Source organism: Triplophysa dalaica, chromosome 4 (genome assembly GCF_015846415.1).
Source record: "Triplophysa dalaica isolate WHDGS20190420 chromosome 4, ASM1584641v1, whole genome shotgun sequence".
In the NCBI taxonomy this organism is placed as follows: Eukaryota; Metazoa; Chordata; class Actinopteri; order Cypriniformes; family Nemacheilidae; genus Triplophysa; species Triplophysa dalaica.
Window position 1 is genome coordinate 5108367 of NC_079545.1, and position 26535 is coordinate 5134901.

At 38.6% G+C, this 26535-nt stretch overlaps 2 protein-coding genes across 2 annotated transcripts; both read left to right on the top strand.

Moving 5' to 3' along the window:
* The first annotated feature begins 521 nt into the window (after positions 1–521).
* lrwd1 (leucine-rich repeats and WD repeat domain containing 1) lies at positions 522–7504 on the top strand. The gene is given in 17 exon segments (XM_056746174.1): positions 522–682; positions 1059–1194; positions 1320–1554; positions 1658–1777; positions 2157–2303; positions 2388–2474; positions 3629–4102; positions 4265–4385; positions 4474–4580; positions 4681–4747; positions 4750–4887; positions 4981–5053; positions 5140–5280; positions 5372–5475; positions 5998–6156; positions 6299–6408; positions 6718–7504. Coding segments are annotated over 16 exon segments (2316 nt in total). The 5' UTR covers positions 522–682; positions 1059–1114; the 3' UTR covers positions 6871–7504.
* A 410-nt stretch (positions 7505–7914) lies between these two features.
* bckdk (branched chain ketoacid dehydrogenase kinase) lies at positions 7915–24876 on the top strand. Its single transcript, XM_056744981.1, has 11 exons — positions 7915–8370; positions 9495–9563; positions 9719–9829; positions 12504–12551; positions 12983–13102; positions 14769–14867; positions 15755–15828; positions 18234–18362; positions 20600–20689; positions 22321–22476; positions 23420–24876. The coding sequence occupies exons 1-11, from the start codon at positions 8122–8124 to the stop codon at positions 23562–23564; spliced, it is 1290 nt and encodes a 429-aa protein (XP_056600959.1). The 5' UTR covers positions 7915–8121; the 3' UTR covers positions 23565–24876.
* Positions 24877–26535: the final 1659 nt, after the last annotated feature.

Genomic DNA, 26535 nt, shown 5'->3' on the forward strand with positions numbered 1-26535 from the left:
TGCCTAACTCTGATTCACAACTGTATGCTTTTGACACTGATAATACTGACAATTTGAGATGTCGACTTCACAGGTAATTTGACCTAAATTTACGTAAAGATTTATTTTAACGAAATATTTATTTGTCATTTCTTTATGGAAATGAATAATAATGTGGAAATTAAATTGCTTGTCAGATTTATAGTGCACTACACAGAAGTTTGCATAATATGCTGTATTTTGGTATGCTATTTGAAATATTTCACATTTTTATTTTTTAAACGGAAATGGTGATATCAGTTTTACATCATTTTTTTCTCTTTTCTATTAAAAAGTGAAGAGGCGGTTTCCCAGACAGGGATTGGCCTAATCCAGGACTAGACTTTACCTAATTTAGGATATTTTAGGCGTTTAGGAAAAAAAGGCCTGTATGGGAAACCGTCAACAACACTATGTGTCTTGTGGTAAAAGTCTGTAAAAAATGTTTTGTCTTAAATCAATGTTTTTCCTGTCAAAATAATGTCTTCTGCACGTTCATGCTTGTATGGCACACTCAAGATGGCGGAATGGTGACGCCATAACGAAAGTTCTTTAACACAGGTCAAAGTTCATTTGTATTTTCCCGGGAAAATAATGACGTTTTGATCCACATGACTGCTTCTAAACTTTCGTATCACCACCGGCTGTTTATGTTCATCAGAAGGTGTGTAAACTGTCTTAAACTTATTTGTTTGATTCCGAATATTGTAAAAAAATAAACGCAACCTTGCAGGCATGACGCTGGTTGGTACTGGATCGTCTTTAATACCTATTTAATACGTGCATATTTACTTTTATTCAAGGTAACGTTAGGCGGTGTTAATACGTTCATCTCATTATTAATTTTGCTTCATTAAAGAAGGATTTATTTTTATGTTTATGTCCCTTAATGTCGCTTTTGCTCTCTGTATCCTGTGATCAGAGCATCCTAGGGTGTGAACTGCTTACGGTCCAACGTCACTGCATAACAATTATACTCGCAATGTGTCTGACACCTAAATACCCAATAGAAGTTTAACAAAGTCTCCAACATCCCCTAGCACGCCTTTATAGGGTCTGAAAGGCAACGATACTCACATTTTCACTGTATGCAAGCATGGAGAAGATATCAGAGAAGATACTGCTGGAAAAAGGTCTTCCAAAGACAAACAAACTGGCTCAGATAAAGACACTGAAGTAAGTTAATGCATCTTGGACATTCCAGTTTCTGTACTTTATGTTGTGTTACGCTTTAATTTATGTAAAAAGTATAAACATATCCTTAGGTTATTTTGTTTAAAAGCATTCTTTGGTCTCTATAGTCTCTCACTCATGGGTCTTAAGAAGGAGGATCTGCCCGTGAATCTGCTATCTAAACTACACAGCCTGGAGCAGCTGGATCTGTCTGGGAACATGCTGCAGGAGTTTCCCAAAGGTCTGTGTCTGCCCTGCCTGAAGATCTTGGATTGTTCAAACAACGAAATGGAGGATGTATTGTCACTGGAAGGCCTGAGCAACATGGAAGAACTCAGACTGGAGGACAACATCTACCTCACTGTAAGAACTCTGAAGTTCAAACCTCACAGTGCTATATACCAGTATTGTCTTGCTATTCAAGTTTTTATGATATTTAGGCTAGTGTTTGTGAATGTTTCTTTAGGTCAATGATGAACACAAAGTGATCTTCCTGTTACCTAAGTTGAGGATGTTCAATGGCAAGGATATCAGCTCTACGGGTCATCATATTCGCCACGGCAGCACTGAAATTCTCACAAAGAGGGTGAGGAAGGTTTTCTTTTCTGCTTCTTTTTATTTTTACCGGATTGTCATTCAGACAGTAGCGTTGTAAGATTCCTGTCAGATTTTTTGGTCTAATATTTATATCTATAAAACTCAATAAACTCTTTGTATTTGTAAGCTTCTATATGCTAGATGCTAGAGTCTCTTTCAAGTAAACAGACAATAATTATTTATGACTCATCATTCACTTGCAGATAAAAGAAAATGAAAATTCAAAGAAAAATCTGTTTAATAAAATTACTTTTCCTCTAAGAAGAATTTTCACTAATTATTTTTCTCTCGTACAATGAATTCATGGGTCTTCAAAACTAAGTCTAACTAAAATTTCTTCTCTCTTTTGTGTTTTGCTTGGCAATCAGGTTATTGGTGTTTGGGAACGAAGCTTTAGTCTTCCCGATCCGGTTACGAAAAAAAGCCTGGCTACTGTTGAGAAGAGCTTTGTTAAGGATGCCTGCACCCAAATAAAATACGGCCCCAGTTCTTTGAGTGATTACACAAAGTGGAGGGTGGGTGTACCATTCACTAATGTATCAACATTTTGCTCCCTTATTCTTTCAACTCTTCACCGTTTATTTGTTTTGCTTTTCTAGATTGAAATGATCGCAAAAGATTACTTCCAGTCACTGACGTGCAGTAAAGAGGAACACAGTGTCACAACTCCAACCAAGGAGTATGAGGTAAATGCATCAGATTTGAAAGATTATGAGGAAGGTTTGTGACTATATTAACCCTGAAATGAGGGAAACTCTGAGATTTCCATTTCAGAATGTCAGGTATGTCAAACTGTAGAATGTGGGGTAACTCAAGCCCGTTTCTAAAAGACGTAATTTATACTCCGAGTCAGTACTACTAGACAGTAACCGTAGTAACTTACTCTTTGAACCTGGTCGGGAGCTTTTATAGAGGACACTGTATGTGAAGAGGCTGCATTAATTCATAGGGATTTACTTTGATTTGGGCAAAGCAAATTAGGACCTGAGTCGAATTTTGTCATTTCCCTGTGAACTTTTGTTAAAACTGTACCACTTTTCTGTACAGTGAATTAGATATTTCAAAGCATATCATCAATCCTTACATCAACAACATCAGCCATCGTGGCCGTGTATTACATCAGATCATATTCTTTCCCTTACAATTTCTCATAAATGGTAGTAAAAAATTAATAAATATAGACATAAATGAAGCGATAAAGGCTATAAACAATTATTTAGACGTTGGTCATTTCCTTCCCAAATCTGCTTGGAGCAGGGTTCGAACTAGTGATCAGTCTGACTTTTATCACGATAGTATGACACCCTAACTAGTGTTCTATACACGATAGCTTTTTACACTCATCACTAGAGCACTGATGGGGAGTGAGAACATCATATTTTTTTATTATTTCTTTTGTTTCATTCATTTATTCCTTCATTTACTGATTATTTTGTTTGTTTATTGGTACCTATTTATTTAAACTTAAGTCATTTTCATCACATTAGTAAGTCCACTGTATGCAGAGTGGACAGTGTGCCTCTCTCTCAAGTGCTTTTTGCCACCATGTTGGTTTTTTTCTTCGGTACCGTTGCCATGGTGAATCGTAATATCAGAGCTCCGTTGATCATGGCTTGCCGTAGTCGTGGTTGCACGCGCTTAACTTAAATCAGCTGTTCTGAAACCTAAAACTCAAAGTTTTGCATCTCGTTGTAAGTTTAATTAACTCGGAGTTCACATTTGAACTTGGTGTTGGTTGAACCTCCTTATTGAACTGGGCCCCTGAATTTAAAATATATTGGATTTGAATTGGTACAATCTTAATATTTTACTAAAAGAAAATGCTTTTTGTGCCAATTAGAGTCCTGTGGAAAAACAGATGTGTGATACTGCAGCTTATGGTACCACAAGTCCTCAGAAGAGAACCAGAAACACTGACATCACTGCCAGTCCTCGAAAGTCAAGTCGCCTGTCGAATGCTTCCACTGTTGAGGCCAGCCCAAGAAAACCCTCTCGACTGCTGAGTTCTCCAATGAAAACTGAAACTATACTGTCCAGCCCTAGAAAGCAGACCAGAACAACCATCGAGGCAGCTCTAGAGGGTAGTCCCAGGAAATCAAGCCGCCTAGAAAGTATTCCACAGAAAGGCGCTAGCAAAACTGAAAGCCCTAGAAAGGCACCTAAGAGCCCAGCCATTTCCATTCCCATGTTGAGACTGGCTAAATGTGAGAGTCCAAGTAAAACTGTTAAAGATAAGCCCACACCTCAAAAAGGCAAACGGACCAAAACTGAAACCGGCACACCTCAGAAAATGGCCATCGGTAAAGTTCCTCAGGTAAAAACACATTGTGCTGCTTTTTGTGTCTGATTTGCATATGTATTGCCAGAGGATTCGTGGTGTTGCGTGTACTCTGTTAATAGTCAGTTCATTATTGATTGCCCATCACAGAGTCATTAACGCATCATTAATGTGAGTCTCTCTCCCCTGTGGATGTAGGAGCCGGTGAGTCTGCAGCCCATCCATGTCCTGCAGTGTCACAGTCGACAGGACAGTCCCGAAGATTTTGACACTCAGCTTTGGGCCTGTGCATTCGAACCCCCACAGGACTGCGGCAGCGGTGAGAAAACCAAACCATAGAATTGGATGAAATCATTGCAAATATTTATGTATTTTAAGTTTATGTGTTCCTTTTAAACTTATGTCAGATTTTAGCGGTGGCTCTCGGACAGTTGCCACGTGCGGTGGGGAAACTTTGTGTGTCATTGACTGCGAGTCTGGACATGTGCTGAAGAAATACAAGGTTCCTGGTGAGGTGAGTGTTTAGTCTATAAACCTGTTGTTCAAAAGTTAAAACCAAATAATCCTCCTGCATTCACATGCCTTTCTTATTTCTAACTTCCAATTTTGTTTAGGAGTTCTTTTCATTAGCGTGGTCCACAGTACTGATGTCCCGGACTGGTGCTTCTGCTCGCCCCTGTAATATCTGGCTGCTGGGGGTAAGAGAGGCCTTGTCAAGCTCATTCATCCCAGAGTGAATTTGGCGTTCGGAGAGTTTCGTGCCAGTCGACGGGCCATTTCTATTGTGCGCTTCAGTCCCTGCAATCCTACATTTGTCTTCAGTGAGTGAAAAAAAATGTGAAAACCCTAAAACTGATAAAATGATTATGATTTGAATTAAGGATTATAATGAAAACAACTTCTTTCTATTTTAGCTGGGTCTTACGAAAATAAGATAATTTTGTGGGACATTGGTGGGTTGGATCGTGACTACAACTTCAAAATCAGGTTAACAGTTAAATCGTATAGTTATTTTTAAGTTTTTCCTCTTAATTTAGATATCCAACTAAAGTTTTCCATTGTGTTGCCTACAGTAAGCTGCTAGTGCTGGAAACGACCTCCACTCCTCTCCACCTCTCCCTGGTCCCTGGGTCTCAAGACAGACAGCTCCTCTCAGCTTGTGATGAAGGGCTATTTAGCTTTGACATCCAGCTCAGTAAAAACATACAGAAGAGGTTTGTATTTTCTAATTGTCACTTTTTGTTCTGAGAAAGCCATCATTAGTTAAGATGTATTTAAACCGTTTCAATTGTTTTTATTTTTTAGAAATGAGGAGATGGAGATTGTGTTTCCTATTTACAAGAAAAAGGACAAGAAGAACAGCTACCGTACTATTGACGGGCTAAGCTTCCTCTCAGATGATATAGTGGGTAAGTAAACAATGAGAAAAACACTGTTATACTCTACTTACATTTTTGTTGTAGGTCTTTCAAACAATTAATCTTGAACCAAGTTTGTGTTTACATAATATATGTCTGTGTACTGTGCATATTAATTTCGTATTTATAAATTCATAAACATTAATGTGTAATTTAAATTATTGGTAATATAAATATGTATATATATATTTCCTAAATATCCGTGCATGCATGTTTATTTTAAAATTAATTTGATAGTACAATGACATATATTAAATAAACTTATATTCTAGATGTGATTAATCATTTGACAGTCCTAACAATAATAGTGTTTTTATGTATTGTTTGCTTTTTTTTGTGCTGCTGTCTTGTCTTTTCTAGTCGCTACTGTATGTGTACTCATCCACATGTTGTTTCTTATGCTTATGTTATATTTTTCTGTGTAGCACTACACGAGGATTTAAAAAAATCTACAAGCTCCAAAAAAGGAAAAACATAAAAATATAATGAAGTTTCTTAAACACTTTCTTTTAGCTTCCAAGAGTCAGATGCAGGGCTCAATCTACCTGTGGAGCTGGAGCGCTACACGTGCCTCATGGAACGGCAAAAAGAAAGAGGTGACAGCTGTTGTACTGGCAGAGCTGCAGTGGTCCAGCACCGATATCCCGTACCTGTCTTTGGGCACCTGCCCAGGTATGTCATGTATATGACATCATCGGTCATCTTCATTAATGTCTGGACAGGGCTCCGATTTGGAAAGAATGTTTGAAGTGTGATAAATTGCTGGTGTGATAGAATCTGAAGGCAGAACTGATGCATGATGTTTTTCTTGTAGGATACGGTTACGTCGTGTGCGGTGACGAGAAGGGTAGTCTATGGACATACCATATCACAGACAACATGATTGAACATTTCAAGAGTGGAAAAACTTTTGCAGTCACCGAGGTAGTTTATTCATCACTGGATTACAGATATATAATATCACACAATGTCTTGACCTGTATGTCGTATGTGCATTTTTACAATTAGAAGAATTGGAGATTTGTTTGATATCAAAGTAAGAACGCAGTGTTCATTTATTTTAGCAATGTTTTGCCAGTCAGAAAAACATGGTAATGCCGCCTCCTTAAGGTATCAAAAATAAAACGATCCTGTTATCTCTCGTATACATAGATGAAACTTTTTTTAATCTTCTTGTGGACCATAGGGGAGTGGTTATTATTTGTTTAATCAAATTTTGTCTTTTTTTTTCAGGTGCTGGGGTGGCCATCACCTGTTAGAGCTGGAAAGGGTCCAGTAGAGGGGCCGTCTATTAACAGCGTTGCCATGGATCCTGATCTTCGTTATTTGGTTGCCCTTACTGACAAGAACATGGCTGTTGTGTGGAGAAGAGAGGAGAGCCACTGAACCGCAAAAGATGTTTTATGGCTTTTGTGACCTGCAGTTTTATGGGGAAAATCAGGTCTTGAGGACATTGAAAAACTCCATTACATTACCCAGTTTAAATATTGTCTCAAAGAGACAGAAATTCTAATTCAGTCCTCATGTACGTGTCTTTTATCAATTTTTTAAGGTCAAATTCAATTTACGTTGCAAATAGTCTCCTGCTATTAGATTTTGTTCTTTTAATATTTTATGTTCTTCTGTTTTAAGTTTTAGACATTGTCAAAATAGATCCATTGTAACAAAAAGATGCTGTCAGAAAAAAATGATTCAAACAGCGATGTCTTATTTAAATAATGCTTCAAAACATGAGTTGGTGTCATACACCAGCTTCAATGTTGACAAACTTCTGTACTGGACCCTTTGAAGTGCCACTGGTTTCAACCTGGTTTTATTCAAGACTGCAACATATTCGTTGATGGATTATAGTTGAATAAAAGGACTTCTGATGGAAAACCTTAATTAAAACTGAACATAATTAAAAAAGTTATGTAGTTATATATAGCAATGGCATCGAATTTTCACCATAATGTCTAAATTTAAGTAATATGGAATTCATGTGGAACTGAAGAAACCTTAAAGAATACAATGGAGTTACTATGTGACGTAGTATATGACCAAACCTGCTCAAAGAATTCTCAATATATTTCTGTTAGTAAAATGCTAGTTTTCATTGTCTTATTCAAAAGTTTTACATAATACATGCTATACGGTAATCTAGCCTAGTAGTTTCATGTGAGGGTGCTACTAATAAGGTCATCTTTCTGTAACAGAAACTGACAAACGGTGTTTATAGTTATGTTTTAATAGTACTTCATAAAATAACGTTTCAAAGCACTGCATAAAACAAAATAGACATAATAAAAGTTCAAGTACAATCTGTTCCAGATCACGGCGGTACTGTCCGTCTCATTGTCCTTGCTGCGTCATGCCTCATTGGGTTTCAGTTGGTGCTGAGCCCACAAGCCCCACCCCTTCTGGTCGCTGATTGGCTGATCACGCGTATCCTCTAATAGACGCCACAAGAGATTTGTGCGCACTGTTTTCATCCCGTTCGTGTTTTACGTCTAGCGATGCGATGGTTCCAGAGACGTGCCTTTGTGCACGAGCAAGATCACGCGCTTAGCTGGCGAGGCAGACGAATGGTTGATTTAAAGCAGTGAAGGGAGTTTATATCTTTGTTATTTAGGGTATATAGGTCGGTTAAGTGTAACAATGCGCGGACGTGTGACAGGCCAGGCCATGGAGTTCCTGGGCAGCGGCGGATCCAGGATGATAATGACCAGGCTCTTTCTGTTCCCGTCAACCAAAGCAGTCGCTCCGCTGTCGTCTGGAGAATACAACATTAACAAAAGGCTTCGATCGACATCGTCTACGTCCGGTCACTCCGAACTGGCTCGGGAGAGGTCCAAAACCGTTACGTCATTTTACAATCAATCTGCCATCGATGTATCTGCCGAGAAGGTCGGTGATCATTGTTTTAGCATTAAATGCGTCAAATACACGTCCCTGTGTGTATTGTTCTCTTCTGCGGTCGATGACATGCTTTGGTTTACATCAATGATGTAAATCGTCTCGTGGTCATCCAAAAATCCTAGAATTTCTTTTTCAAGAACATTTCTGACATTGCCCACAATTCAGTCTTTTGTAGTGTGTATCGTGTACCTTTGTCTCTTTTTACCTTACGATTGTAATGAGATGTCATGCCAGTGTGCACATTCGGCCTCCTGACATAAGATGGCTTTGGTCGACAAATGTGTGTGTATGTACAGAAGTGTGTAGTAATTGCTATCGCAAATGTAACGTTATCCGTTACAAATGTATCGTTCAGCATTGACGTAAAGCATAAAGAAATGGGCTCATGCTAACGTTAGCACCCAGCTAAAGATGTTCATATATTAGTTTAAGGATCTTGGTAACACAACCGCCTCCGTTCATTTTAAGAAATTGGGAATGGGGGTTCTGACAAATTCTCTCTTAAAGCCTATATAATGGGCTTTGGAGTAAATGTTGATTATTACTTTATCCTGAAACATCTCCGAGGAATCACTTTATAATGGCCGGTATGTGTCATCTGTCTTGGTTTGGACTTGCATTATGCCCAGACAAACCCACAGTATTAGGTGTCGGCAGCACGAGGTCTGCGCGCACTCGGGTCAAACCAAGGACGCCAGACTTCAGGACAGCCCCAACCATTCAGTGTACAACTGTGTGTTATACTCACAGTTGTAGATTAAGAATTGAAATGTCATCAGGTATAGTGTAGTTACCAGGTCTAATTTTGTGTGTCGTCATGCCGGTGTCTGAACGAGCATGTGCACAGTATCCTCATGTAACTAATCCTATTTTGAGCATCTCACAGGAGGTACTTAAGTGACTCATCAAAACCAAATTACAGCTGCTCCCTCTGTCCTAAATAAGTTCACTGTGCACATTGTCATAATTGAACCAAGAAACAGCACACCTAAAATACAATAATTTTCTAACATCCTTGGAGCAAAAACAGGTGTAATGCAGAATGCGCATACTGCTTCATAACATACATTGAAGCGCAAATGGTGATTTCTGCGTTGTTGATCTTTTCACAGCCTTCCGTCAGACTGACGCCGGCCACTATGTTGTACGTAGGGAAATCTCCGGATGGTCATCATGTTTTGGTGAGAACACACTTCTGACAATCTCAGATTCCAGGTCTTTTAAGTTGTTTTCATGCTGTTTGTCAGTTCTGCTTTGCATCTGTATCGCAACATTCCATAAAAGTGCATGGTTGATTTTCCATTCTAATGTATCTGTGTATAATTTTGGTATGCAGAGCAGTGCAAAGTACCTACACAAAGAGCTGCCTGTCCGCATCGCTCATCGCATCAAGGGTTTCCGGAGTCTGCCTTTCATTATCGGCTGCAACCCAACCGTCCTCCAAGTTGTGAGTTCTGCTTCCCTCATGGATCTCTTTGTTATCTTTAGTTTATGGGGTTTTGTAACACTCTCTTGTTCAAGTGGCTTTCTTGGTTAAGTTCCACTTCCGATACTCTTACCCATCGCTTTTCAGCAATCACAACTAATTATTTTACTAACTTTATTATTTATCCTTTTTAAATGAAATAATCTTTAAATAAACTAAAGTAAGCTGTTATTGTTTAACTTTATGTATTTATATTAAATACTGTATACGCTTTGAATTAGGTTTATTAAAACATCTACAAATATCACTGGATAAATATACACACCTTACAATTTCCACGAGTTAATGGATGTTAATAGTGAAGTATTTTAACTCCATTGCATATAATTACTCTTGTCCACTTATTATGCAATATTGATGCATTGCTTATGGTTAGAGAGACAGATTTAAAACGCAAAGGTTGCAAGTTCGAATCCCAGGGTGGCAGGTTTCCAAGGCTTTATTAGGTGACCCCCATGAGATCACCTATGGCATACTGTTCACATATTTAAATTCCTATTATAATTTCATAACCATTTACATAAAGAACACATACAAAATTTTACTTAAGATTTTCATAATGAATGTGGTACTTAAAAATGACTTTCTGATCCTCAGCCTCCTCCTACAGTTTAGTATTGAAAGGCCTTTCTCCAAATTACAATTAGCCTTTCAGGATAGGCTGTTTCCACCTCTTTTAACATTTGAGAAACCTTGGCCATTTAGCAAGCAAAGTAAAAAGCAACTAAATGTATGTGTGTTTGAAAGGGATATATAAAGACTACATGATTATTATGTTTGACTGGGCCTAACACTTTAGAAAATCCAATGTAGTTGTTTCTAGAATTAAAAGCGTCTCCATTAATACGACTACATCAGCAACTGTTGCAAATAATGCTGATTCAAGGCAAAGTCTGTATCTACCAAATAAAGGTCGTTTTTTTTTTTTAAGGAACAAACAGAGAAGGATCAAAAAAGAGGTTTTATACTTTTTATATGTGATTAAATACATATATATATATAAAACAATTTAGGTTAAACACCATGGACACGTTAAAATAACAGAAACGAACATCTCAAGAAATGTACACTTTATGTAACAAGGATAGCCATGATGAGTAAATATTAAAGTATGAAAATACTGCATATATTTAAAATACTTATATACTTAATTAAATAATTAATTTATAGCGTTTATAGTTTTATAAACACATACCTTAATTAAATTTTACGATTTTTATTCTGCACTTTATACACAGATTTGAGTCTTCTGTGGAAAAAAGACCTCTGATTTATAACATTGTTTTACAGTCAAAAACTTTAAGCTTCCCGGCTGTTTCCATGGTAACTCCTGAAATCTGTGATCCATTGACAATGTCTTCATGTTGTTTCTTTGAGCGCACGTTAACTCTGGGTATCATTCGGGAGGTGGATCAAACTAACTCTTCTCAGGTGTTATGGAACTGACATTAGCCGAGTAAGCAAGGTTTTGGTTAATCAACCCAGAGTTCAGGGTTTAGCGGATGGTAAGTTAACCCTGCTTTCTGGAGTACACCCAAGGTTTTTAAGTTTCCTGAAAACAAAAACATGTGTTTAAACTTTTGACTGGTAGTGTATATGGTAAACCATAAATTAATACTCTTTCTGTTTCTTTTATTCCTTCCTTCAAAACATACAGTTATGGTCTGTGTCAGTACACGGATGGGCAAAATGAAAGCATAAAAAGGGAGGGAGAATGTATAGTCCCTCCCTCTCTCAGCTTGTTTTCTTCCTTCTGTTATTCTTCTCTTGTGAACTTTTACCCACATCTGTCTCATGTTGTTCTTGAGGAAGAATGACTATGGTAGTTCCCATCAGAACATGTTCTGTAACTGCTGTGCCATCAAAACTTATCTGTCATTCATTGCACTTCATATAAACTTTATAATGTTATCAGGCATTTTATTTTCCTGTATAATAAGAGCACTATTTGAATGATCTAAGCGCATGGTTTAAATCGCAAGGCGCAAGTGCACATAGGGGATTTGTGCTGCTGCGCGTCCCTCTCTGTGTAATAAGCACAATATACGTGCGCTGTTAACCCGCCTAAAGGTGCATATTACAAACGCGTTCTATAAATAACAAAAAATATTGCCCAGTTGACTTAAGACCAGGTTGCAGTCGGTCAATGGCACAGTCTGTTTCAATTGCCTCAAAATAGTAACGTGCCAACAATGCGCCTGAACCCACCTTGTTTTCTGACTGGCATGCCCATGGGCGCAAAAATGGGTGCAATGCATTTGCTATTTAGACATGGCGCAGGATTTGAAAATGTGAAAATGAAAACTAGCAAAAAACACTTCACGCCTGGTGCTGCATTAGGCCGAGTGTATAATAGAGCCCTACATCTTTAGAGTCAATTTATAAGACTGATGACCAATAACTACAGCACATGTAGGCATATTCCAATTTCCCTTTTCTCTTTTTGGCATTTGTTCCTAGAATCCATAAGGAATTCAAGCCATGTGCTCTTGGAGGGTTGATGAGGGGCCTGGGATGGAATTCTGGGAAAGTGATGAGGCACACAGATTTCTCGGAGCGGTGCTTCTTGGAACAGCACCAGAGCAGATTTGTCACCCCTGTATTAACCCTATTCTTTGTTTTTCTCTTTGCCCAGCACGAGCTGTATATCAGAGCCTACCACATCCTGAGTGACTTCCCAGCCGTGAGTATAGACCTCTCTGTATTAATTCATGCACAACATTCACTATCAAGTAATTTCTTTTCTAAAGAGAAAGTCCTATGAGCTTTCACCAATCAAGCATCTTTAGTAGATTATGTGGCGGTAGCGTATCTTAAGAATGACATGTAATGCTTTGTTGACTGACTGTGTAAAGTGTTGCTTCATGAGTAAAGTGTACAGCTCACATGAGGTTTCATTTCTGTTTTGTTTCTGAGCAAAAATGTTAACTCCCTGTGTTTCATAATATCTGCTATTTGATGCAAATGATAACTGCTGATGCGAGTTGTTGCTCTTGCTTCAGTTTTTTGGTAATTTGCTGTAGAATGATTTGGTTCACTAAAATGATTTCTGTTCGGCTTACTGTACTGAATGAAAGTCTGTTATGAACTTTCTGTCCTACTGTTGTTTTTCAGATAAAAGACCTGGAGACTGAAGCTCGTTATTGTAAGCTTGTTAAACAGCTTCTTGACGACCACAAAGATGTCGTAACCATGTTAGCTGAGGGATTCAGGGAATGTCGTAAACACATTGTGGTAAGATTCCAAGAACCCTAGGGAACCTAACCTTGCTCTATCTTAAAATCTTAAAAAAACTGGATAATTGTAGTTTTTAGTTCTTGTGCCACTGTCCAGTTATAATTGATGTTTCATAATTTTTTTATGTTTTAATCTTAAAGATTAACATATTATTTTTAAGGTTCTTATTTGGTGAATGAATTGTCCAACAACAAGTTTATGTACATAAAAGGTTTAAAAACACTATTATGTCATAATAATAGGTAATTATTCTTACCTTACTTCTTGACTGACTCTCGAATGATTCGTTTCGCGATTCATCTGTATGATCCCCTCCTATCCGCTAGCCTATTGTCATGTGATTGGTCCGATGGTGTAGTCTGCTGTGATTGGTCAAATACGTTTGTATCGAGTAAGGCGGGACGAGAGCCCTGAGGGAATGACGCGAGTGAGGATATTGAGTGTCAGCTGTGTTGCACGGGTATCGCATCTCTTTGGAGGAGATCGGAAGCATAAAAGGACGAGCGACCAGAGTGTACGACGAGAGAGGACCAGGCCTAGATTTTATGTTATGTTTTATTATGTTTATGTGGTCGACAGTGCGGGAGTTGCTGGCGTTTTATTTTATTTTCGTTTTGTGGTTTGTTTAATTTTTATTAAAAGTTGTTGAACGTTCGTCTGTGACCGCCTCCTTCCCATTCCTTGAACTTGTTACAGCGTTCATCATGTGTCGCAAATGGAACGCCTGCCATCATTGGTAAATTACGGTTAACAGTTTATATATTATATACAATTCATAGATAGAGATGGCGGGGATTTTACCTTACCAGTTTGAGCCCGAGTCTGACAAAGAAACATCCAAAGACGATAGTAGATTGTAGATAGACGATAATAGATTGAACACCTAAATTAGCAGAGTTCATAGATAGATATACAAACTGTAATTCCCCAGAAATAACGGTACATGTTAGCGTTAGCGTTATATGCAGTAGCTAAACACAGACATAAAGTACACAAATATTTCTTGAAGTTCAGGAAAAAAAGTCACGCTTACAGGTTGTGATTCGGTGGAGCTAACAGGTCCAAATAAGGTTAATATTTCCCCCTTTCAAGGATATCCTGCAGTGAACGTGCCATGATTGTTGAAGCAATCTTTGGTGAAATGACACGCGCACAGTAAAACCCTGGGGTTATACTTCTTTGGTGTCATTTGAAAATGAATTGTAACCATTGTTTCCTCAGAAGTTCTTCCTTTGGGAGTGTAAATAAGACGCACTTAGTTTCACAATGTAGAACACAGGTTTTAGACGGCACACGCATCACAAACGAGTGACAGTGTTTTGGAGGAGGAGATGTCTAGTGATGTAGATACGCGGCGGTTAGAGACACGTCTTGTTACTCATTCACATTCGGATTTACAACTTGGCAGACTGCTTACTTTCAAACACGGCAACATAACACACTGGATGAAATGTAACTTTCATGATCTAATGCTACTTACTCTTCAAGTCAGTCTGATCTGGTTTACATTTATGTGCTTGGCAGATGTATTATCCAAAGTGACTTGCAGTCCATTTAATTTGTGCGTTATTTATCTTTTGAATTATTAAAGCAATGCTGTATTTATTAGCGGTGTACACATCAGCTGTATCCTCACTTGGATGTGTTTGTTTTCTGTGTTTAGGATGAGACACTGGTTCGTAATTTCTTGGACACAACGCTGACGTCTCGTCTTGGCATTCGCATGCTGGCCACACACCACATCGCCCTGCATGAGGATAATGTACGTCTCTTGCACATTGCTTTTGCTCTTTTTTTCAGTGGCACTCATGTTTCCAATAATTAAGAAATAGATATTTTAAATGGGTTCCAATTGTAAGCCACACAGAAGGTTTGCTTTGAAGAGTTTTGAAGACTTAGACCTACTACCCTAAGGGGGCAGTAGTGGCCTAATGGTTAGAGAGTTGGACTCTAACCAGAAGGTTGCTGGTTCGATTCTCAGGGCCGGCGGGTAACGACTGAGGTGCCCTTGAGCAAGGCACCTTACCCCTACTTGCTCCCCGGACGCTGCAGTGATAGCTGATCACTGCACCGGGTGTACATGTGATCACCACTTGCTGTGCATGTGTTCACTACTCTCTAGATGGGTTAAATGCAGATGTCACATTTCGGGTATGGGTCACCATATCTGACTAATAGGTCACTTTCAGTACTAGGAAACTTTGCAGGACCACTTTAACATACCCATGAACACATGGACCTCACTAGAATGATAGTAATGCAGTCTTCTAACCTCGACTTGAGCCCAATGACACAAGCGTCTCGTACAGATAGCCAAGTGGGCCACCAATATTCTCCTATGACTCGCATGCGATATGAATATTAAGGTTATATATAATGCCACACCACTGTGAACCCACTGAGGTTAAACTAGCGTGTTGTAATTGGTCTGAAATGTTTTGGTACAGGAAGATTTTTTTATGTTTCGTTGCCTGAATGCACACAATACGAGACCGTTCTTTTTTTTTTCCTAATGCATGTAATTGCATTGTACTTCTTGACAAAAAATATTTTGAACAGTCAGATTTTCAACAAGAAACCACTATCTTTGTGCGTGAATCTACAAGTATGATAATATGTCTTAACAAAACATGCTATTTACTATTTCAGCCTGACTTTGTTGGGATCATATGCCGACGCCTTTCACCGAAAAAGATCATCGAGAAGTGGGTGGATTTTGCTCAGTGAGTATTTGTTTGCCATCTGCCTCGCATCCGCCTTCTGTTTGCATATGTGAGTGCTAAAGATAATTTTAAGGTGTCTTTGAAAAGGTCGATTGGCTTTATCAGGAAATTCAGCTTTGCTGATGGCAGTTTGTTTGTTTTTGCCAAGAGTAAAGGTCAAAGCCCAGATTATTCATTTGTTTGTGATTTACAAAGATAAGTTTTAAAGAATATTTTAGACCTTGTGTCTAACATTTGCTTTGCAGGTGCAAAACGTGTATTTATCTCATGAGCTACATGATTTGAATGTTTAAACAGTTGGGATTTGTTTGTCGTAAGGAATGACATGTGTAATTGTTTTTGAATGGTTTGCTACTGTGGAATAGCATTCGTGTCACAAAAATCAGTATCCACAAATAATTCAAAAGATAGAATATTATCCGTTATACAAAGTTGAATGCAAAGTTTCTGATGCATGGATATCCGCCAAAAGTAGAACACACTTATTATGTGTTGTTAAACCCCACCTCACAAATAACCCCTTTTGTTGACTGATCTTAAAAGAACCACCTCAGACTACAGACAAGAGGAAGTCACAAATGGTCTTGTCATAAGAGATCAACTGCATTATCCCATCATTTTGGTCTTTATTATAAGTAAAATCTCATTCAATGTTTAAAGCTTCTGTTTAGAGTCTTTTCTCTGAGATTTCTGCCTTTGTGACTGTAATCAGGTCAGAGTGTTTGCTGTGTACAGTATGTGTCACAAGATTCATGCCACAGCCCTTGAGGAATGTGCGTTTGTTAAATACTCGTGGATTGTTGTGTCTTCTGTCTCTTACACTACTGCAGTATGTTTTCTAGCTTTTCTTTTATCCCACTAATGCCGTTCACAGAGCATCGCAATTCTTACTCTATCTAGGATCAGCTTTCTCCTTATTTTACTAATTTGTTATTAAAAGATGATTGTGAAAAAAGCGAAATATATGTGTTCATAGAGGATTGAGAAGACTTTAGATACTGTAAAATGCTCTACTTCATCACAGTAAGGTCAGACTTGTGTAATTGAGGAACATTTTGATCCCAGTGTTTACTTTTACATGTAAAATATTCAGAACTGTATTTTTTAACTTCACGGATGCATGATCAAAGTCTGCTGTCTACAGAGGTCTTTGTTGGGCCTTGGTAATATGAACATGGCTGGATAAAAACCAGACGCTCTAATTAATTGGTGTCAAATTATATATAAAATGGCTTTAAACGTTATGAATAAACATTTCAGCAGCCCATAGCAAGTTGGTGGAGATGATGTATTTTTGAATGCGAAACCTAGAAGTGAGTTCGTATTTTAGGACTTACGGTTCCGTAGCTCCAAAGTCTATGTGTGTTTTTATTGGGTTTTTGGTAAACAAAACTTCTAATATTTTCATGTTTTCTTATGACATAAAACACGCCAGTTATAACCCGCTTGTGATTTTTGGAAGCCTTAGGCCGACATTTCACGTATAAAACCGTGCAGAAAATGCGAGCTGCACTGCTTTCTCCTTTTTTCCCCCCAACGTGCCTGAACTTTGCGTTCTTCTGGCGTCTGCCGTTGCTAAGCAACCATGGGCCACGATAGCCATTGAGACGAGGAGGTTTAAACAAAGGATATATGGATTGTATGCACAAAAAAAAAAACGTGCAATATGTGCTACTAGATTTAGTTATGCAGTGATCATCTGTGTCTCCATCTTCATTGAGGTTGTCTATATTGGCAGGTTGGTTCTTGTCACATGACCGGCGGTGCCCTTGTGGCTTTCTGAAAAGTAGAGTGTTTTTCATCTCAATGCGGTGATGGTGAACCTGAAAAAACAGCGTGTCGTGACTGCGTCGCCTCCTATTTGCGACGCAAAAAGATGCAAAATGTGAATCGGGCCTTATTGTGTCTTAATCGCTTTAAGCAACCGTGGTTTTTATGTTCTTTGGCGTGGCCTTTAGACATCATCACGCATATAAGGCTCAAAAATAATGCAACATTGGCAGAGATCTCTTAAAACTTAGATGCAGATTCATTCACAGAGTAATTGCGTACCAGGGAACACATCTTTAACAAAAGTGTGAAAGAGTTGTCGGAGGCTTGGTGGTGGTGACGTTGATATCGAGCGACTTTAAGTGTAGTTTGTTTATAGCATCGTGTTAGCTTTTTACTTCTGCCGATTGTATTTCCGCTTCAAAAGTAACAAATGTTGTGTTCATTTCTAAAGATTATCTGGATAGACAAAACGTGTAAACAGCATAAACCTTTGTTAATCACAGAGCTTATTTAACTGCGATCTTTCAAAGTCTATAGGAAAAATGCATAGGCTTTCACTCAAGGGAACCATCGATGAGGTACTGGATCGAACACGAGAATAAAATGTGTCTTTTATTTCTCTGTTTTCAAAGGCGGCTTTGTGAACATCAGTATGGGAACTCTCCACGTGTGCGAATCAACGGTCATGTCGCGGCCCGGTTTCCCTTCATTCCTCTGCCTTTGGATTACATTCTGCCCGAGCTGCTTAAGAACTCAATGAGGTAACTGACCAGACATATATAGATCTGTTTAAAAATGCACAAGCCTCTTTTAATATGATATCTAAACTTTTTTCATCTTGCAGTGATGGTTTTTAGCGTTTAAACCATCGCTAGTTTTATATCATAAAGGTCATACAGACAGCAGTAAACCAATCCCAGTTGATGGTATTGTGAATGTTGCTGTATCAACTTTGACCCAGATATGTGTTTAATTTTGTCCATCTGTCAGTGCATGAAGGACTTTCCATTGTGACTGTGTCATAAAAAATACATTATTGGCTGTCCTTTCCTGGTTGTGTATTATGTTGCGGGCGTGCCAACAATGGGCAAAATGTATTAAGGGTTGTTTAATAACTTGACACCAAACCATCAAGCACACAAAATGCATGCATTGCATCCGTCACCAGAATAAAGCTGATGTAATGAGTTATGTAAAGTACATTTATTTTTCCTGATATGATTTTATCATGTGAGGTTTTAGACCCCATTTAAACAGTGTACTTTGCAGTGGCTTGAGTGGTTATTATTAACATATATATAAATATACATTCATAAACAAATTGCTGATTCACGAAAACAGATCAGAAAAATGTGTGTTAATGGTAATGACAGTATGCTGCTACTGCTGTTACAGAGCTGGAGTGAAATCTTGCTAGTTATAATACACACATGCTGCAGTGAGAATGCGAGTGAATTCTGGTGCAATGTTAGGCACGATATTGCATAAACAGATCTAGACAGATGGAGCCTGGGGATGGAGGTGGGTAATTGTTAGTTTTCATAGCATGCTACTAAAACGATGTAAATGTAGAGATTGAATGGAGGATTGAATTATCTGAAAACCAGTCGGTTTGAGTAATGAAGATGTGCAAGCTGATTGGCTGGTGGAATGCAGAACTAGCAACTCCGCTGGAATCTCCAGAATTTCATGACTGAACTAGGTCATACATATTTTTACGAAGACATTTTTCAAGTATTTGTTGATATGAACCTATTTAGTTTTGTGCATTTTTGATGACAAAAAAATCCCATTGCAGAATTGTCCATCTTTTGTGGCTCTCTTGGCCACGATCAGATCACCCGTCTGTTGTTGCTCACATTGGGTGCCTGTCAAATGTCTTCATGATCTACAGCTTTAATGGTATAGAACAGGTTTTATACACTAGGGGCAAGAAATGAAAAGCTATGTGCTGATAAGCGTTTTGTACCTACCTCAAAATATTACAGGAAAACGACCTTTTCTCAGTAAGCAGCTTGTTTAGTTGTTCGTATACCTGAACCTTTTATATGATGTATATCTCCATTTTAGTACGACACTTACTAAAACTATCCAGAGTCCTATAATCAAAGGGTTCTTTTAGTCAAAACACAAACATCGTTTATGCTCCCTCATGTTGTTGGAAACATCCCTTGGATTTTTAATTCTTCAGAACCGAAGTGAAGATTGTATTGTTTATGTCGTTGGAAGTGGTTACAAAGGAAGTGGATCGCGACCACACAACTTAATTTTCCTGAAGGAATAAGAATAGATTGTTGAAAAAATCAACTAAAACATAATCATTACATTTTATACTTGTGCCTTTTCTCTCTTTTGAGTCTACATAAACAACACTGTTCTCTCTTCAAGAGAACGTAACATTAGCAGAGAAAGAGCAGGTCATAATATTGTCACAATATATACACATTGGAAAGGTACGCTTTGTGACTCTGTGAAATACTGTTTATGTGAATCTAAATCCACCCACAGGAATCACAGTGGTAACACGGCTTTTATTCCTGTAGACGTGATTTCTGTTTGTTTTTACAAACTGATGAATGGCAGGAATGATTTTCTGTTGTAATCGACTCCATTGGACAGATGCACCCTAAACAAACAAACTGGTATTGAATTTGATTCACTGCTGTTCTTTTTGTAGTTAGACAGGTGGTAGATGCCTTGAGTTGGTCAGATGAGAACAGTGTGTTCCTGGTGGAAGATCAGGTCACCGTTGGCTTTAAACCACCACAGACACGGTTCTGAGATTGACCCAAGACATAGACTGTGACACTCGTCACATCCTTATTAAGATTCCTCTGACATTACATTTTTCCACATTTATGTTACTGGGAAATTGCTCTTGAGGCTCTGTTTATACTCCCGGGGTTTATCAGTTGTTGGAGCGCTTTCATTGTTTAGTTTAAGACTTCTTTATTTTGTTGATTTACATTTCTAAAATATGTTTTCTGGTTCTTAACAGGGCCACCATGGAGAGTCACTTGGACACCCCTTACAATCTGCCTGATGTGGGGGTCACCATCGCCAACAATGACACAGACTTTGTCATCAGGTGAGTCTGTTAGGCGATGCATTGACTGCATTAAACAGGAGCACTTGGAGGCTGTCTAAACGAGACCGCTTTCAACTAAAAACGGAAAAAACATTTGATGGGTTTTGGCGGTTCATTTACACGACAACGGCGTTTTGGAGGACTGGAATCGCAAACTTTAGTGTTCAGTCTGTAGGCATGCAAGAGTATTCCCCAAACACTAATGGCGTCCACCACGCTGGAGGATTGCATTGGGGGTGGGATCACATGGGATCCAACGCAAATCTCGCGGGAGCGGGCGGGTTTACCTTTTTGCAGCAGGCAGGACTGGGCGGGTAAAACAAATAGTGTGGGTCCATCGAATTATAGTTGCCAGCAAGGATGGAGCCGGTGTTGTGCCGAAAAAACGCACTCCCTGCCAGATTATGCACCCCCTTCAAAAACACGCTGTCCGATGGCTAATCCTAACCCCTCCCCTAACATATAATCCTCACTCTAAACATTGTTTTCGATTCAACTCCGGTAAACAAAGTAGAGAGGAAGATCAAAGCGGGGATTCCCTCCAGCAAAAAATATATTTACTGCACCACTAACACCAGCGGAGTATTTATATACACAAACTTTAAACGCACATACATGCCGACAAAGTGTAATATAAGCGATTTTATCTTAATAATGGTATGCGTATGTGCGCAGGAACATAGTGGTTGTTTATAGCGGAACAGCGCCATCCACTGACCTGGCATGCATAATACAGTGTTTTTACTCCTTTTCCTAGATCCATGTAAATGAAGGTCGTTTTGTTAACACTGTCTTGTGTACGTGAAAGGAACAACTTCCGTATTTCATCGTGTAAACGTACAATGCTGCACTCTCTAATTTTTTTGGCCTGGTGTTTTAATTATTCCTAAATAGTTTCAATGATCACATCTATGCCATCACTAAATTGATTAAATGTAGAGATATGGCTTTCGGACGGTTTAGAATCAGCACTTTAGAATACTTTTTATTGTTTAGGTATTTACAAAACCCAGTGAAAACATGAAGGGTGACTAATAATATTGATTTATTGCAAAGAAGCAAAAAAAAAAAACGTGATATCATCTTTGCACTGTGTCAGCCGCCTTTAAAAGAGTTTCATGCTCCGATTCCAAACACGATGAGATTTGAAACATTAGCAGCTGTAGTTACTTTTAGTGCTTTAAGATGTTTGCGTTTACACAAAGACCTTATCATACAGAGTGCAGTCCATTATTTCACAGTGCACACTCAGCTGTCAGGTGGGTGAAATTGTAAATTTGCTTAGTACAGAGAAAGGTTTTAGGCATCTGCACAATGTTTGTTTTACTGTAAACAAATCTCCTTGTTAACAGCATAAAGCTCAGAGGATTCTTCATATGACTGTTTGTCTGGCATGTTGTAGTCTTGTCAGATGAGGCAGAGTCCCCTCTCTGTGTACATTTATTTTCCATTTTAAAGCTTACACATTTTAAAGGCTTTATTCGCCGGTGTCACGGCGCAGTTGCATTATTCGAGATTTAAAAAAAATTGTTTTGGTTTTGCCCTGTTTTCAAGGGTTAGGCACAACCTCTTTTGAATAATTGAACATGAACCCAGTTTAAATGCAATGTGATGTTTAAATGATTTTACAGGATCTCAGACCGTGGTGGTGGCATTCCTCACAGCATTTTGGAAAAGGTGACGGATTATCATTTCAGCACAGCCGAACAGAGTACACAGGATCCCCGCATGAACAATCTTTTCAACAACATAACCAACAGCGGTCCTCAGTCTGGACCCATGCATGGGTAGGTTTATACAAAAAAACTCAACATTTGCTGGTTTAAATACCCACATGAGGTCTCTCTTAAAGTTAAATTTTCCATGGTCGGGTAAGTGTCGCTTTCAGAATTGTCACCTCCATAACTGTCCATGAAGTTTTTTTTTTACGTCCATAATGTAAATCATATATTTAATGTACTGTATATTTCCCTCATCTTAGAAAACCTTAGGTATAGACAGATATTTATGGTGTCTGGACTTATAAAAATATAATCGCATTGCTCAATTTATTGCCATTAAAGAGATTATCTGAGTCTGTATTACATGTTTTGACAGCAAATGTCACATCCATGATGCTAGAATTGTCCTATGTAGCACAAGATCAATTAAAGAATAGATTGATTTACTAGGGCAGGATTCACAGATTGTAGTGCAAAGATTTAATTCTCCATTATTTTGATGGAAATGATTGACATCATTTTGGATCACTTTACCCTTTTAGCTTTTCACCTTCTCACATTGAAAATATGTACACCTTTTTAAAGATATGTACATGAAGCAGATGATATGGATTCTCGCAAGATCAGTATTGTAGTTAAAAGGGTGTACAGATCCAGTTTTAACCCGTTTGATCTGGAAGGTTTTGGAGCACTGGGTCACAGTGCCCCACTTGGTTGCAGTTCAAAGCACAGTTTTAGTGGACCAAACTGCTTTGATGTTTACCGAACTCATAGACGACTTCCTTTTACAATTTACCTTTTGGATCGGCTCATTGGCAGCAGCTCTGTGTAACTGAAAGTGCTTCTCAGGTGCAGCACACAGGAGACTCAACACATCTGATTTTGATGGACTATTTGGGTATCGAATAAAGTACTTTATGAATGACACGTCTCGCTTTTTTTGCCATCATAGAGTTTTTCGCATTCTTGTTGAACAGTGATAATGTGTTATGTCATTTGTAATCTTCAGGTTTGGCTTTGGTCTTCCCACATCTCGAGCATATGCAGAGTACTTGGGAGGTTCCTTGACCATCCAGTCGATGCAGGGCATCGGCACGGACGTCTACCTGCGCCTTCGACACATCGATGGAAAAGGAGAGAGCTTCAGAGTGTGATGTAACTGCCTGTTTTTTTAAGCTTGTGGCTGGTCGCAGAAGAATCAAAACTGTTCCAAGCCAACCTTTCGCTTGCATCACCTGCTGGTGTGTCCTTCCTTACAAGCTGCAATTTGGAGCACGTTTTCTGGTCATGGATTTTTTTAATCCGGCATGACCTCGGGAAATGCATGAGTGAAGTTTCCTGCGATTTAGTTAAAGAAAAAACTTCAAGCCTTAAGAACGTTTGGTCATATTGTGTTTGAAAATCCAGAATGTTATTCATTTGTAAACGGTGTACGCAGCAGGAGATGACTTGAACTTTGTGTTCCCTCAGAATTGTGTAAAGGTGTAACTGTGTATGAACTCATTACGGACTTGATATTTAGTTCAAGAGATTTCAGAGTAAACACACAGGTTTTCATTGATCCGTTAACTCTGACTAATCTACTGCCTTACAGAAACGGTCTGATTCAAAGTATGTCATCTTTCTCGCATCGTTGTCCGATGTTCCACTACTATTGTTTTGAAATTTCACATCAACCACATGGGTTTGTTGCATATTTCATGCTTCAGATGGTATGATGGTAAGGGGTTAGCACAGCTAAAGTTTTTTGTAATTTGTATTCATCAAAACACTGTTTATAGTGATGTTAATATTTGAATAATGTTTTTTTACTCCCTCATCTGCTGTCAGTGTGGTATCGCATGGGTTCTTTTTGATTCATGTCTCAAAAGGTTGTCAGCATGTTAAAGACCGAGAGATTTGTTTACCAGATATATTGCAACAATCATGCAAGGATTAGATAAGGTTTTGTCAGTTGTGCCTGTGGGTTTTCCCTGTTCACATTTTTTATATAAATCAGGCAGAAGACTTTTTTGTGAGCAAGGGAGTCGCAGAAAGTAAGTCACATTAATTGCTCAAGTGTGCCTCCTACTGGTACAATCCAAGTATTATAATTTTTTCTGAAGAAAGTTACACCACTGTGACATGCAGAGTAATAAATCAGGATAATGATTAATGTTTATTAGAAGATAAAACAGACTTATGTTCACTAGATTAACACATTTTCCTTTGATATTTGAAATGTCAAATAATGGCCTATTGCATCCAAAGTGAAGATGGGTTAATTTTCCTACATTTCTTGACTGGTGAGTTTGTACTTCATAGATGCCAAATATGTGTAGTTTTTGGGCATTATAAATCCTGGAAAAAAACATTTTGTTTGTTTTTTCGTTGTCATTCTCCATTCATTCGTTGTTATACATTTAGATGTCTTAACTAACATCCTTACAGTAAATAAATGACAGATTTTTGTGTGTGAGTAAATGATTCCTTTAACAAACTGATTTATTTTTGGTGTTCTTAAGGGCAAAATTCTTTACAATTATAAAACACAAGTTGCCCACTGTAACGTTTTGGTAGATAAATACGGTCAAATGGAGATCATTTAAAAGTCGTTTCAATCCAATGTGTGAAGGTTTACAGCTGTACACAATCAGTTACACAATCTAATCATGACATTCAACGCACTATTAAAGAACACAGATGAACAATCAGAGGTACAGATCCCTGTTAGTTACGCACAATCAGATACACAATATAATCATCACATTCAACGCACAAAAAAAGAACACAGTTGAACAATGTGAAGTACAGATCCCTGTTAGTTACGCACAATCAGATACACAATATAATCATGACATTCAACGCACTATAAAAGAACACAGATGAACAATGTGAAGTACAGATCCCTGTTAGTTACGCACAATCAGATACACAATATAATCATGACATTCAACGCACAACAAAAGAACACAGATGAACAATGTGAAGTACAGATCCCTGTTAGTTACGCACAATCAGATACACAATATAATCATGACATTCAACGCACTATATAAGAACCGAGATGAACAATCTGAGGTACAGATCCCTCATAGTTACGCACAATCAGATACACAATATAATCATGACATTCAACGCACTATATAAGAACCGAGATGAACAATCTGAGGTACAGATCCCTCATAGTTACGCACAATCAGATACACAATATAATCATGACATTCAACACACAACAAAAGAACACAGATGAACAATGTGAAGTACAGATCCCTGTTAGTTACGCACAATCAGATACACAATATAATCATGACATTCAACGCACTATATAAGAACAGAGATGAACAATGTGAAGTACAGATCCCTGTTAGTTACGCACAATCAGATACACAATATAATCATGACATTCAACCCACAATGATGAACAATCTGAGGTACAGATCCCTGTTAGTTACACACAATCAGTTACACAATATAAACATCACATTCAACGCACAATGATGAACAATCTGAAGAACAGATCCCTGTTAGTTACGCACAATCAGATACACAATCTAATCATGACATTCTTTGAAGGGGCAAATCAAACAAATCAAATCCCCTTCGCTCTGAAGGGGCAAATCAAATCCCCTTCGCTCTGAAGGGGCAAATCAAATCCCCTTCGCTCTGAAGGGGCAAATCAAATCCCCTTCGCTCTGAAGGGGCCAATCCAATCCCCTTCGCTCTGAAGGGGCCAATCAAATCCCCTTCGCTCTGAAGGGGCAAATCAAATCCCCTTCGCTCTGAAGGGGCAAATCAAATCCCCTTCGCTCTGAAGGGGCAAATCAAATCCCCTTCGCTCTGAAGGGGCAAATCAAATCCCCTTCGCTCTGAAGGGGCAAATCAAATCCTCTTCGCTCTGTAGTGGCAAATCCTCTTCGCTATGTAGTGGCAAATCCTCTTCGCTCTGTAGTGGCAAATCCTCTTCGCTCTGTAGTGGCAAATCCTCTTCGCTATGTAGTGGCAAATCCTCTTCGCTCTGTAGTGGCAAATCCTCTTCGCTATGTAGTGGCAAATCCTCTTCGCTCTGTAGTGGCAAATCCTCTTCGCTATGTAGTGGCAAATCCTCTTCGCTCTGTAGTGGCAAATCCTCTTCGCTATGTAGTG